Source organism: Cornus florida, unplaced genomic scaffold, assembly GCF_030987335.1.
Source record: "Cornus florida cultivar Cherokee Brave unplaced genomic scaffold, ASM3098733v1 CherokeeBrave_3.0.0_Hap2_Chr02, whole genome shotgun sequence".
Lineage (NCBI taxonomy): Eukaryota > Viridiplantae > Streptophyta > Magnoliopsida > Cornales > Cornaceae > Cornus > Cornus florida.
Genome location: NW_026775572.1, coordinates 107,473,809 through 107,488,401, shown reverse-complemented (window position 1 = coordinate 107,488,401; position 14,593 = coordinate 107,473,809). Strand labels below are relative to the sequence as shown.

Genomic DNA, 14,593 nt, shown 5'->3' with positions numbered 1-14,593 from the left:
ACCTCAATCAAGATAACTGTTATGCCACTTGACCTTTTTGACGCGTAATGATTGAATCTTTGAAAGAAAATCGGTGACACACCCCAACCCAATTTATATTATTAAACAAAAGACGTTCCAATCTTCTTTTTCCCATTCCCACTCAAAAATTCTAGATCTGGCAGTAGCGACCCAACCTTGTACCTGAAAAAAATATAGATATGGAAGGAGTGAGCTTAAAGCCCAGTGACTGCAATACTACTACATTAGAGTAATTTTAAACAACTATTATCTGATAGCTTCAATAAAACTTCATTAACATATTACATGCATTAAAATATAGTACTCTCTTTCTAGGCCAGAGTATGGACCTTATATATTATTGTACACTCCTTCTAGGCCAGAGTATGGACCTTATTTAAATATGGTACTCTCTTTCCAGGCCAGAGTATGGACCTCATTTAAAGTACTCTCTTTCCAGGCCAGAGTATGGACCTTATATATATATTTATGCATCTTTATTTCACATAAATGACTTCAATACTTCAATTTAACGCATTCAAGTGTAAAACTTTCAGTGAATACACTCACCTTGACTACTTCCCAATTTATTCACTTATCCTTTGATAGGGTCGAAGTTGTTTGCTCTTTCTCCTTGCCTGAACAATATTATAACTATGTCATATTCATTTCTAAATATAATTGAACGACAATTATCAACTTCATAACAAATCCCAATTCCACACACAATTATAGTAGAAAGTATAACAAGAATAATTATATTAACTTCAGCTCCACAATTTCTTCAACTAACAAGTATTTAAATTTAAATATTGTAGTACTGGAATCAAGTAAAATAAATAAAATAGATGTAATTGTTGGTAGAACCATTTAACCAAATTGTCCATGGAAATACCACACAATAAACCTTCAATCGAAAAATTCTCTATCTTTAATACTGGTAACCACAATTCCAAATAGAAATCTCGCCTCCTTCCTTTTACATTTTCTTCTTCTCTCTTTCTTGCTCTTTTCTTCTCTTTCCTCCTCACTCTCTCTCCAGCCACTTCATCCCATGGATTTCGTCTTTTGTCTAATTTTTATTGGTTCAATACAATGGCTACAGAAACTAAAATTTTGTTTTCTCATATACAACTTTTCACCCAAAGCTTGCAAAACCCACTACTCAATCTCATCCTTTACAATCATAATAATAATTAAATATATATTAAAGTTATCAATATATATAAATTTACACATACCCAACCAAATTTGTATTGCTTCATAGAAAACCACTCAATCAAGGATAGAAACATTGAAATTTAAAATATCATCAAAATGAATTAAATAGCTCAACTTGTGAAGAATAATAAAATTATATATATAAATCAACTTCCATGTAAACAAAGATATGAATTCCTCTACCTTTACCATAATCTAGTGAAAAATTCTCTTTTCCCTCTTTTCTATCTTCCTCTTCTTCTCCGTCTTTTCCTCTTCTACGGCTGAAAAATCCCTCCTTTGTTTCTATTTATATTTTTATTTTTTTCTTTTTCTTGTCCATGCAAATCTCTAGACAACGTGTCTCTTAGATATAAATGTGATTTTCCCCTCTTCATGACTCATGCGTGTGTGTGTCAATTAGTAACAGCCTCCTTTGGAAGCTTTTAGAATAAAGTGTATTACTAGATATCTACATACATGGGTAGGTGGAATATGTACTTGACCTGGTCAATAACTTACCCATATATATAAATAAATACTTGGTCAAAATTTAAAATAAAACATAAGTATATCAATATATATTAGAACCATCACACCACTTCCACCATTTATTACCTTCAGCACCAATGACCTTAGTATATACCCATTCTCTAGTATCACACACATAACCAAACACACGTACACATGGAATATTATCATTTTTAATATTTATTTTCTTACCATTGGCTGTCACCAACTTAATAAGTTTTGACACCAACTATTAACTTCACCATACAAACTACTACATAAAATATTCCATAAATTATGTCTAATAAAAATTAAATTATGCTAATAAAAATAATTATGTATTGGGGCCTTACAATTCTTCCCCCCTTAAGTAATTTCGTCCTCGAAATTAAAATGAAAGAAACATACCAAATAAGTGAGGATATTGCATTCGCATAACTTCTTCACTTTCCCAAGTCGCTTCTTCAATCGTATGACCCCTCCACAATACCTTTACCAATGATATAGTTTTATTCTGTAGCACTTGCTCCCGGCGATCCACAATCTGTACCGGTTCCTCTACATAAGTCAAATCTTCCTTCAACTTTATCGGTTCTGCAACTAAAACATGAGATGGATCCGATATATAGTTTCGAAGCATAGACACATGGAAAACATCATGCAATCTTGATAATTCTTTTGGTAATTCCAACCGATACGCCACTGCTCCTATTCGTTCCAGAATCTTGTAAGGTCCAATGTATCTGGGACTTAACTTACCTTTCTTTCCAAACCTCATAATCCTTTTCCAAGGAGAAATACGAAGAAAAACAAAATCACCAACTTCAAATTCCAAATCTCTTCTTTTTCGCACATCTACATAACTTTTCTGTCTATCCTGTGCCACTTTCATACGCTGCTGAATTATCTTCACTTTTTCTGTTGTAAGTTCAATCAATTCTGGACCCAATAACTTTCTTTCCCCCACCTCATCCCAACACAATGGAGTTCTACATTTTCTCCCTTACAAAGCTTCATACGGTGCCATTCCAATAATAGACTGATAACTGTTATTATAGGCAAATTCAATCAACGGTAAATAATCATCCCAATTACCTTTGAAGTCCAACACACAAGCTCTCAACATATCTTCCAAAATCTGAATAGTTCGTTCTGACTGCCCATCTGTCTGCGGGTGAAAAGCTGTACTGAACTTCAGAGAAGTTTTCATGGCTTCATGCAAACTATACCAAAATCTCAAAGTGAACTTCGGATCCTTGTCACAAACAATAGAAACTGGAGCCCCATGCAAACATATGATCACATCAACATACAAACGAGAATATTCCTTTGTAGAATAAGTAGTTTTCACTGCCAGAAAGTGAAAACTATCACCCAAATAGAGTCATGTCCTCGTTTTGATCTTGGAAGTCCCGTCACAAAATCCATGGTTACATGCTCCCATTTCCACTGTGGAACTGGTAACGGCTGCAACAACCCTGCTAGTTTCTGATGTTTAGCTTTCACTCGTTGACATATCAAACACTTTGCTACAAATTCTGCAATTTCACGCTTCATATTGTTCCACCAATAGTATTCTTTCAAATCCCTGTACATTTTAGTACTGCCCGGATGCATAGCATATATAGAACTGTGGGCTTCATCTAAAATATCTTTCTTCAAGGAAACATCATTTGGAACACAAATTCGACTTTTAAAATACAAAATCCCATCATCCCTAACTATAAATTCAGTTTGCATACCCTCTTGATCTTCTTTTCTTTTCTTTTCCAGGAATACGTCATATATTTGCAGCTCTTTAATTCTATCCAGCAACAAAGGTCTCACCGTAACATGTGCAAACAATGCTCCTTTGTTAGTAACTGTCAATTCAACTCCCATCAGTCTCAATTCCATAATATTTGCCACCCCTGCACACTGTACACAAGATAGTCTCCCTGAAGACTTCCTACTCAAGGCATCTGCTACTACATTGGCTTTTCCAGGATGATGGTGGATATTACAATCATAATCTTTGATTAACTCCATCCAACGCCTCTGTCTCAAATTTAAATCCTTCTGTGTAAACAAATACTTCAAACTTTGATGATCTGTAAATATTTCACAAAGTTCACCATACAGATAATGCCTCCACAATTTTAAAGCAAAAACAATAGCAGCTAACTCCAAGTCATGTGTAGGATAATTCAATTCATGATTCTTCAATTGTCTAGAAGCATATGCAATTACTTTACCATTTTGCATCAAAACACATTCCAGACCCTGATGTGAAGCATCAGTGTAAATCACAAAACCTTCACCACCACACGGAATAGTTAACACTGGGGCTGACGTTAACTTTTTCTTCAATTCTTCAAAACTTCTTTGGCATTCCTCACCCCACACAAACTTTACTTCTTTCCGGGTCAACTTTGTCAATGGCAATGCGATACTAGAAAACCCTTGGATGAACCTCCGGTAATAACCTGCTAATCCCAGAAAACTTCTGACTTCTGTCACATTAGTAGGCCTTTCCCATTTCACCACTGCTTCCACTTTTGATGGGTCAACATAAATACCATCCCCAGATACTACATGCCCCAAAAAGACAACTTTATCAAGCAAAAACTCACATTTACTGAACTTAGTAAAGAGTTGTTTTTCCCGTAACATCTGTAACACAATTCTTAAATGCTTTTCATGTTCATCCACACTCCGAGAATATATCAAAATATCATCAATGAAGACAATAGCAAAAGAATCAACATACCGATGAAATACTTGATTCATTAAATCCATAAACACCGCTGGAGCATTGGTTAACCCAAAAGGCATTACCAAAAACTCATAATGACCATATCGAGTTCGAAAAGCAGTTTTCGAAATATCACTATCCTTTACCTTCAACTGGTGATATCCTAACCCCAAATCAATCTTAAAAAACACCTTTGCCCCTTGCAACTGATCAAACAGATCATCAATTCGTGGCAATGGATACTTGTTTCTGATGGTCACTTTATTTAACTGTCTGTAGTCAATACACAACCGCATAGTACCATCCTTCTTCTTAACAAATAACACCGGTGCACCCCACGGTGAAATACTAGGTCGAATGAAGCCTTTATCTAGTAAGTCTTGCAATTGTATCTTCAACTCTTTCAATTCTGTCGGTGCCATTCGATACGGAGCAATAGAAATTGGAGTTGTTCCTGGTACAAACTCAATGGTAAAATCTACCTCCCTGTCCACTGGCAACCCTGGTAATTCTTCTGGAAACACATCTGTGAATTCCTTTACCACTGGTACATTTTCAAGTGTCATATCTTTATTTTCAGTATCAACCACATAAGCCAAGTACCCCTGACACCCTTTCTTCAACAACTTCCTGGTTTGTATAGCTGAAATGAGACAGTTTGGAATAACATTTCTTTCTCCTGTAAATCTAAATTCTGGCTCCCCTGGTATCTGAAATACAACTTCTTTCCGAAAACAGTCTATTGAAGCATGATACGCAGATAGCCAATTCATACCCAAAATGATATCAAAATCTGGTATACCCAACGGTATCAAATTTACCTTTAACTGTCTATCTCCCAATTGTAACACACAATACCGGTATTTATTTGCAACCACTACCACTTCTCCCATTGGTGTAGAAATAAACAATTTACTAACTAATGATGAAAGTGGTCTACCCAAATGCATAGCAATAGATGATGCAACAAATGAATGGGTTGAGCCAGGATCAATAAGCACAGTAACATTTCTATCCAAAATAGAAAGTGTACCTGTCACCACTTCTGGTGTTGCTTGAGCATCCTGAAGTGTCATAGCAAACACTCTTCCCTGGGCTTGCGAACCACTTGTAACACCCTTACCTCCTCTTGACAAGTTCCCCTGTGCAAAACCTCTACCAGAACCAGCAAGACTGCCCACTGAGGTCATTCCTGTCAACATAGGACAATATCTCTTCCGATGACCTGGCTGATGGCAATGATAGCACTCTTCTGCTTTCAAGATAGGACAATCCTTCTTCTGGTGACCTTCCCTTCCGCACTGAAAACACCCCCTGCCAGTACCACATCCTCCAAAACTACCTTGTTGTACAGATTGTTGTTCGGAAAGCCCTTGACTTCTTCCCATACTTGATGTCTGGCCTTGAGATTCACCACCCCTTCCCCTTCCATACCGCGACCTTTGACTTTTCTGACTTGCAATTCCTTCACATCCTCTTGACTATGACGGCTCAGATCTATTTCTTTTGTATTGTTCCCTTCTTTCTTGTAATTCTTTCACATCCCTTTCGGCAATCATGGCTTTATTCACAAGTCTGTTATAATCTGTTTCCTCAAACACTGAAACTCTAGACTTAATAGCCGCCTCTAAACCATCTTGGAATTTTGTACATTTATCTTCTTCATTCTATACAAACTTGGGTGCGAACCTCGATAAAGCTGTAAACTTAACTTCATAATCAACCACATACATTCTATCTTGTTTTAGGAGAATAAACTCCCGTTCCTTCTCTTTTCTGTAAATTGGAGGGAAATATTTCTCATAAAAAGCTTTAACAAATGGATTCCAGAATATCACCTCTTTCTCTCCTGGAGTGAGCAACAAATGTTTTGTCGTGGCCCACCAATAACTAGCTTCATTTTTGAACATAAATGTAGCTAAGTTTACCTTCTGGTCTTCTGTTGCACCCATCACTGCAAATATCGATTCCATTCTTCTTACCCACCCCTCTGCTTCTTCTGGTTTGGTAATACCTGATAATTCTGGGGGTGTTAACTTGATAAACCTCTCATACTCAGAGCCTTTCTTCCATTTCTGTTGTCTTTCCAGCCTTTCTTGTATCATCATTTGACTCGCCATAAATAGTTTGTTTTGTTCTGCCAAGTCTATTATAGCCTTTTCCATTTTCTGCATACCAGTTAAGCACTCTTGTTCTCTTCTCATACCACCCTGCATAGGTTGTTCTACTTCAGCCTCAACAGGAACATAAGTGGCTTCACCCTCAGTTCCATGATAACCACTTTCCTTTTCCATTTCTTTTTATCTGCAATGAATCTCAAATATAACAACATATATATGATACATAATCACCACTTATATCTGTTAGTATAACATTAAGTCAAATAAATGACTCTACTACACACTTCTTACTGCCACTGCTAGTCTAGACTCTTATGACCTCCAGAACCTAGAAAACCTAGGCTCTGATACCAAAAGTTGACACACCCCAACCCAATTTACATTATTAAACAAAAGACGTTCCATTGTTCTTTTTCCCATTCCCACTCAAAAATTCTAGATCTGGCAGTAGCGACCCAACCTTGCACCTGAAAAAAATATAGATATGGAAGGAGTGAGCTTAAAGCCCAGTGAATGTAACACTACTACATCAGACTAATTTTAAACAACTATTATCTGATAGCTTCAATAAAACTTCATTAACATATTACATGCATTAAAATATAGTACTCTCTTTCTAGACCAGAGTATGGACCTTATATATTATTGTACTCTCCTTCTAGGCCAGAGTATGGACCTTATTTAAATATGGTACTCTCTTTCCAGGCCAGAGTATGGACCTCATTTAAAGTACTCTCTTTCCAGGCCAGAGTATGGACCTTATATATATATTTATGCATCTTCATTTCACATAAATGACTTCAATACTTCAATTTAACACATTCAATTGTAAAACTTTCAGTGAATACACTCACCTTGACTACTTCCCAATTTATTCACTTATCCTTTGATAGGGTCAAAGTTGTTTGCTCTTTCTCCTTGCCTGAACAATATTATAACTATGTCATATTCATTTCTAAATATAATTGAACGACAATTATCAACTTCATAACAAATCCCAATTCCACACACAATTATAGTAGAAAGTATAACAAGAATAATTATATTAACTTCAACTCCACAATTTCTTCAACTAACAAGTATTTAAATTTAAATATTATAGTACTGGAATCAAGTAAAATAAATAAAATAGATGTAATTGTAGGTAGAACCATTTAACCAAATTGTCCATGGAAATACCACACAATAAACCTTCAATCGAAAAATTCTCTATCTTTAATACTGGTAACCACAATTCCAAATAGAAATCTCGCCTCCTTCCTTTTACATTTTCTTCTTCTCTCTTTCTTGCTCTTTTCTTCTCTTTCCTCCTCACTCTCTCTCCAGCCACTTCATCCCATGGATTTCGTCTTTTGTCTAATTTTTATGGGTTCAATACAATGGCTACAGAAACTAAAATTTTGTTTTCTCATATACAACTTTTCACCCAAAGCTTGCAAAACCCACTACTCAATCTCGTCCTTTACAATAATAATAATAATTAAATATATATTAAAGTTATCAATATATATAAATTTACACATACCCAACCAAATTTGTATTTCTTCATAGAAAACCACTCAATCAAGGATAGAAAAAATGAAATTTAAATTATCATCAAAATGAATTAAATAGCTCAACTTGTGAAGAATAATAAAATTATATATATAAATCAACTTCCATGTAAACAAAGATATGAATTCCTCTACCTTTACCATAATCTAGTGAAAAATTCTCTTTTCCCTCTTTTCTATCTTCCTCTTCTTCTCCGTCTTTTCTTCTTCTACGGCTGAAAAATCCCTCCTTTGTTTCTATTTTTATTTTTATTTTTTTCTTTTTCTTGTCCATGCAAATCTCTAGACAACGTGTCACTTAGATATAAATGTGATTTTCCCCTCTTCATGACTCATGCGTGTGTGTGTCAATTAGTAACAGCCTCCTTTGGAAGCTTTTAGAATAAAGTGTATTACTAGATATCTACATACATGGGTAGGTGGAATATGTACTTGACCTGGTCAATAACTTACCCATATATATAAATAAATACTTGGTCAAACTTTAAAATAAAACATAAGTATATCAATATATATTAGAACCATCACACCACTTCCACCATTTATTACCTTCAGCACCAATGACCTTAGTATACACCCATTTTCTAGTATCACACACATAACCACACACACGTACACATGGAATATTATCATTTTTAATATTTATTTTCTTACCATTGGCTGTCACCAACTTAATAAGTTTTGACACCAACTATTAACTTCACCATACAAACTACTACATAAAATATTCCATAAATTATGTCTAATAAAAATTAAATTATGCTAATAAAAATAATTATGTATTGGGGCCTTACAATTCTTCCCCCCTTAAGTAATTTCGTCCTCGAAATTAAAATGAAAGAAACATACCAAATAAGTGAGGATATTGCATTCGCATAACTTCTTCACTTTCCCAAGTCGCTTCTTCAATCGTATGACCCCTCCACAATACCTTTACCAGTGATATAGTTTTATTCTGTAGCACTTGCTCCCGGCGATCCACAATCTGTACCGGTTCCTCTACATAAGTCAAATCTTCCTTCAACTTTATCGGTTCTGCAACTAAAACATGAGATGGATCCGATATATAGTTTCGAAGCATAGACACATGGAAAACATCATGCAATCTTGATAATTCTTTTGGTAATTCCAACCGATACGCCACTGCTCCTATTCGTTCCAGAATCTTGTAAGGTCCAATGTATCTGGGACTTAACTTACCTTTCTTTCCAAACCTCATAATCCTTTTCCAAGGAGAAATACGAAGAAAAACAAAATCACCAACTTCAAATTCCAAATCTCTTCTTTTTCGCACATCTACATAACTTTTCTGTCTATCCTGTGCCACTTTCATACGCTGCTGAATTATCTTCACTTTTTCTGTTGTAAGTTCAATCAATTCTGGACCCAATAACTTTCTTTCCCCCACCTCATCCTAACACAATGGAGTTCTACATTTTCTCCCATACAAAGCTTCATACGGTGCCATTCCAATAGTAGACTGATAACTATTATTATAGGCAAATTCAATTAACGGTAAATAATCATCCCAATTACCTTTGAAGTCCAACACACAAGCTCTCAACATATCTTCCAAAATCTGAATAGTTCATTCTGACTGCCCATCTGTCTGTGGGTGAAAAGCTGTACTGAACTTCAGAGAAGTTTTCATGGCTTCATGCAAACTATACCAAAATCTCGAAGTGAACTTCGGATCCCTGTCACAAACAATAGAAACTGGAGCCCCATGCAAACATATGATCACATCAACATACAAACGAGCATATTCCTTTGTAGAATAAGTAGTTTTCACTGCCAGAAAGTGAGCTGATTTCGTCAATCGATCAACTATCACCCAAATAGAGTCATGTCCTCGTATTGATCTTGGAAGTCCCGTCACAAAATCTATGGTTACATGCTCCCATTTCTACTGTGGAACTGGTAACGGCTGCAACAACCTTGCTGGTTTCTGATGTTTAGCTTTCACTCGTTGACATATCAAACACTTTGCTACAAATTTTGCAATTTCACGCTTCATATTGTTCCACCAATAGTATTATTTGAAATCCCTGTACATTTTATTACTCCCCGGATGCATAGCATATATAGAACTATGGGCTTCATCTAAAATATCTTTCTTCAAGGAAACATCATTTGGCGTCATCAATTATTCGACTTCCCCTTGACGTCACAAAGAGTGTTTTAATAAGTAAAGATTGAATCTTTGAATGAAAGTACCTCAATCAAGGTACCTGTTATGTCACTTGACCTATTTAATGCATAAAGATTGAATCGTTGAAAGAAAATGAGAGTTTTGAGTTAAACATATTCGAATTCGCTTTGGAGTCACAAAGAGCGTTTTAATGAGTAAAGATTGAATCTTTGAATGAAAATAGCTCAATCATGGTGCCTGTTGTGTCACTTGACCTTTTCAATGTATAAAGATTGAATCTTTGAAAGAAAACAAGAGTTTTGAGTTAAACTTATTCGAGTTCCCTTAGATGTCACAAAGAGTGTTTTAATGAGTAAAGATTGAATCTTTTAATGAAAATAGCTCAATTAGGGTAGCTGTTATGTCACTTGACCTTTTTGACGCATAAAGATTGAATCTTTGAAAGAAAATGAAAGTTTTGAGTTACAGTTATTCGAGTTCCCTTTGACGTCACAAAGAGTGTTTTAATGAGTAAGAATTGAATATTTGAATGAAAATACCTCAATCAAGGTACCTGTTCTGTCACTTGACCTTTTTAATGCGGAAAGATTGAATCATTGAAAGAAAATAAGAGTTTTGAGTTAAACTTATTCGAGTTCCGTTTGACGTCACAAAGAGTGTTTTAATGAGTAGAGATTGAATCATTGAAACAAAATACCTCAATCAAGGTACCTGTTATGTCAGTAGACCTTTTTAATGTATAAAGACTGAATCTTTGAAAGAATATGAGAGTTTTGAGTTAAATTTACTTGATTTACCTTTGACGTCACAAATAGTGTTTTAATGAGTAAAGGTATAATCTTTTAATGAAAATGCCTCAATCAAGGTACCATGTTTGTCACGTGACCTTTTTAATGTATAAAGATTGAATCATTGAAAGAAAATGAGAGGTTTGAGTTAAATTTATTCGAGTTCCCTTTAACATCACAAAGAGTGTTTGAATAAGTAAAGATTGAATTCTTGAATGAAAATACCTCAATCAGGGAACCTGTTATGTCACTAGAACTTTTTAACGTATAAAGATTGAATCTTTGACAGAAATTGAGAGTTTTGAGTTAAACTTATTCGGTTTCCCGTTGACGTCCCAAAGAGTGTTTTAATGAGTAAAGATTGAATCTTTGAATGAAAATGCCTCGATTGGGGTACCTATTATATCACTAGGCTTTTTAAATGTATAAGAATTAAATATTTAAAAGAAATTTAGAGTTTTGAGCTAAACTTATTCGAGTTACCTTTGACGTCACAAAGAGTGTAATAATGAGTAAAGATTAAATCTTTGAAAGAAAATACCTCAATCAAGATACCTGTTATGTCAGTAGACCTTTTTAATGTATAAAGACTGAATCCTTGAAAGAAAATGAGAGTTTTGAGTTAAATTTATTTGAGTTCCCTTCGACGTCACAAAGAGTGTTTTAATAAGTAAAGATATAATCTTTGAATGAAAATACCTCGATCAAGATACCTATCATGTCACGTGACCTTTTTAACGTATAAAGATTGAATCATTGAAGGAAAATGAGAGGCTTGAGTTAAAGTTATGCGAGTTCCCTATGACATCACAAAGAGTGTTTGAATAAGTAAAGATTGAATTCTTTAATGAAAATACCACAATCAGGTACCTGTTATGTCACTTGAACTTTTTAATATATAAGGATTGAATCTTTGATAGAAATTGAGAGTTTTGAGTTAAACTTATTCGGTTTCCCTTTGACATCCCAAAGAGTGTTTTAATGAGTAAAGATTGAATCTTTGAATGAAAATACCTCAATCAACTTACCTGTTATGTCACTTGACCTTTTTAATGCGGAAAGATTGAATCATTGGAAGAAAATCAGGGTTTTGAGTTAAACTTATTCGAGTTTCGTTTGACGTCACAAAGAATGTTTTAATGAGTGGAGATTGAATCTTTGAATGAAAATGCCTCGATCGGGGTACCTATTATGTCACTAGGCTTTTTAAATGTATAAGAATTAAATATTTAAAAGAAATTTAGAGTTTTGAGCTAAACTTATTCGAGTTCCCTTTGACGTCACAAAGAGTGTAATAATGAGTAAAGATTAAATCTTTGAAAGAAAATACCTCAATCAAGATACCTGTTATGTTAGTAGACCTTTTTAATGTATAAAGACTGAATTCTTGAAAGAAAATGAGAGTTTTGAGTTAAATTTATTTGAGTTCCCTTCGACGTCACAAACAGTGTTTTAATGAGTAAAGATATAATCTTTGAATGAAAATACCTCAATCAAGGCACCTGTTAAGTCACTAGACCTTTTTAGTGTATAAATATTGAATCTTGGAATAAAAATAAGAGTCGAGTTCCCTTTGACGTCACAAAAAGTGTTTGAATGAGTAAAGAGTGAATCTTTGTGTGAAAATACCTCAATCAGGGTAACTGTTATGCCACTTGACCTTTTTGATGCGTAATGATTGAATCTTTGAAAGAAAATTGGAGTTTTGAGTTTCAGTTATTCGACTTCCCTTTGACGTCACAAAGAGTCTTTTAATGAGTAAAGATTGAATCTTTGAAAGAAAGTACCTCAATCAAGGTACCTGTTATGTCACTTGACCTATTTAATGCAGAAAGATTGAATCTTTGAAAGAAAATGAGAGTTTTGAGTTAAACATATTCGAATTCGCTTTGGAGTCACAAAGAGTGTTTTAATGAATAAAGATTGAATCTTTGAATGAAAATAGCTCAATTAAGGTGCCTGTTGTGTCACTTGACCTTTTCAATGTATAAAGATTGAATCTTTGAAAGAAAATAAGAGTTTTGAGTTAAACTTATTCGAGTTGCCTTAGACGTCACAAAGAGTGTTATATGAGTAAAGATTGAATCTTTTAATGAAAATAGCTCAATCAGGGTAGCTGTTATGTCACTTGACCTTTTTGACGCATAAAGATTGAATCTTTGAAAGAAAATGAGAGTTTTGAGTTACAGTTATTCGAGTTCCCTTTGACGTCACAAAGAGTGTTTTAATGAGTAAGGATTGAATATTTGAATGAAAATACCTCAATCAAGGTACCTGTTATGTCACTTGACCTTTTTAATGCGGAAAGATTGAATCATTGAAAGAAAATGAGAATTTTGAGTTAAACTTATTCGAGTTCCGTTTGACGTCACAAAAAGTGTTTTAATGAGTAGAGATTGAATCTTTGAATGAAAATACCTGAATTCGGGTACCTATTATGTGACTAGAGTTTTAAAATGTATAAGAATTAAATATTTGAAAGAAATTTAGAGTTTTGAGCAAAACTTATTCGAGTTCCCTTTGACGTCACAAAGAGTGTAATAATGAGTAAAGATTGAATGTTTGAAAGAAAATACCTCAATCAGGGTACCTGTTATGACAGTAGACCTTTTTAATGTATAAAGACTGAATCTTTGAAAGAATATGAGACTTTTGAGTTAAATTTATTCGAGTTACCTTTGACGTCACAAAGAGTGTTTTCATGAGTAAAGATATAATCTTTTTAATGAAAATTGCTCAATCAAGGTACCTGTCTTATCACGTGACCTTTTTAAGGTATAAAGATTGAATCATTGAAAGGAAATGAGAGGTTTGAGTTAAATTTATTCGAGTTCCCTTTAACATCACAAAGAGTGTTTGAATAAGCAAAGATTGAATTCTTGAATGAAAATACCTCAATCAGGGTACCTGTTATGTCACTAGAACTTTTTAACGTATAAAGATTGAATTTTTGACAGAAATTGAGAGTTTTGAGTTAAACTTATTCGGTTTCCCTTTGACGTCCCAAAGAGTGTTTTAATGAGTAAAGATTGAATCTTTGAATGAAAATACCTCAATCAACTTACCTGTTATGTCACTTGACCTTTTAAATGCAGAAAGATTGAATCATTGAAAGAAAATGAGGGTTTTGAGTTAAACTTATTCGAGTTCCGATTGACGTCACAAAGAATGTTTTAATGAGTAGAGATTGAATCTTTGAATGAAAATGCCTCGATTGGGGTACCTATTATGTCACTAGGCTTTTTAAATGTAGAAGAATTAAATATTGAAAAGAAATTTAGAGTTTTGAGCTAAATTTATTCGAGTTACCTTTGACGTCACAAAGAGTGTAATAATAAGTAAAGATTAAATCTTTGAAAGAAAATACCTCAATCAAGATACCTGTTATGTCAGTAGACCTTTTTAATGTATAAAAACTGAATCCTTGAAAGAAAATGAGAGTTTTGAGTAAAATTTATTTGAGTTCCCTTCGACGTCACAAAGAGTGTTTTAATGAGTAAAGATATAATCTTTGAATGAAAATACCTCAATCAAGG

At 34.2% G+C, this 14,593-nt stretch overlaps 1 protein-coding gene across 1 annotated transcript; it reads right to left on the bottom strand.

Annotated features, from left to right (window-relative positions):
* Positions 1 to 7,439: 7,439 nt before the first annotated feature.
* On the bottom strand, positions 7,440 to 9,450 carry LOC132296591 (uncharacterized). The gene is made up of 2 exons (XM_059794776.1): positions 8,967 to 9,450; positions 7,440 to 7,486 (listed from the first exon to the last, which is right to left on the bottom strand). Exons 1-2 carry the CDS (start codon positions 9,448 to 9,450, stop codon positions 7,440 to 7,442), a joined length of 531 nt encoding a protein of 176 aa, XP_059650759.1.
* Between the last annotated feature and the right edge of the window lie 5,143 nt (positions 9,451 to 14,593).

Coding starts and splice junctions, on each gene's coding strand:
- LOC132296591 (XM_059794776.1), bottom strand. CDS start 9,450: ATGAAAGTGGCACAGGATAGACAGAAAAGTTATGTAGATGTGCGAAAA. Junction 7,487..8,966: donor GCAATATCCTCACTTATTTG/GTATGTTTCTTT, acceptor AATATTGTTCAG/GCAAGGAGAAAGAGCAAACA.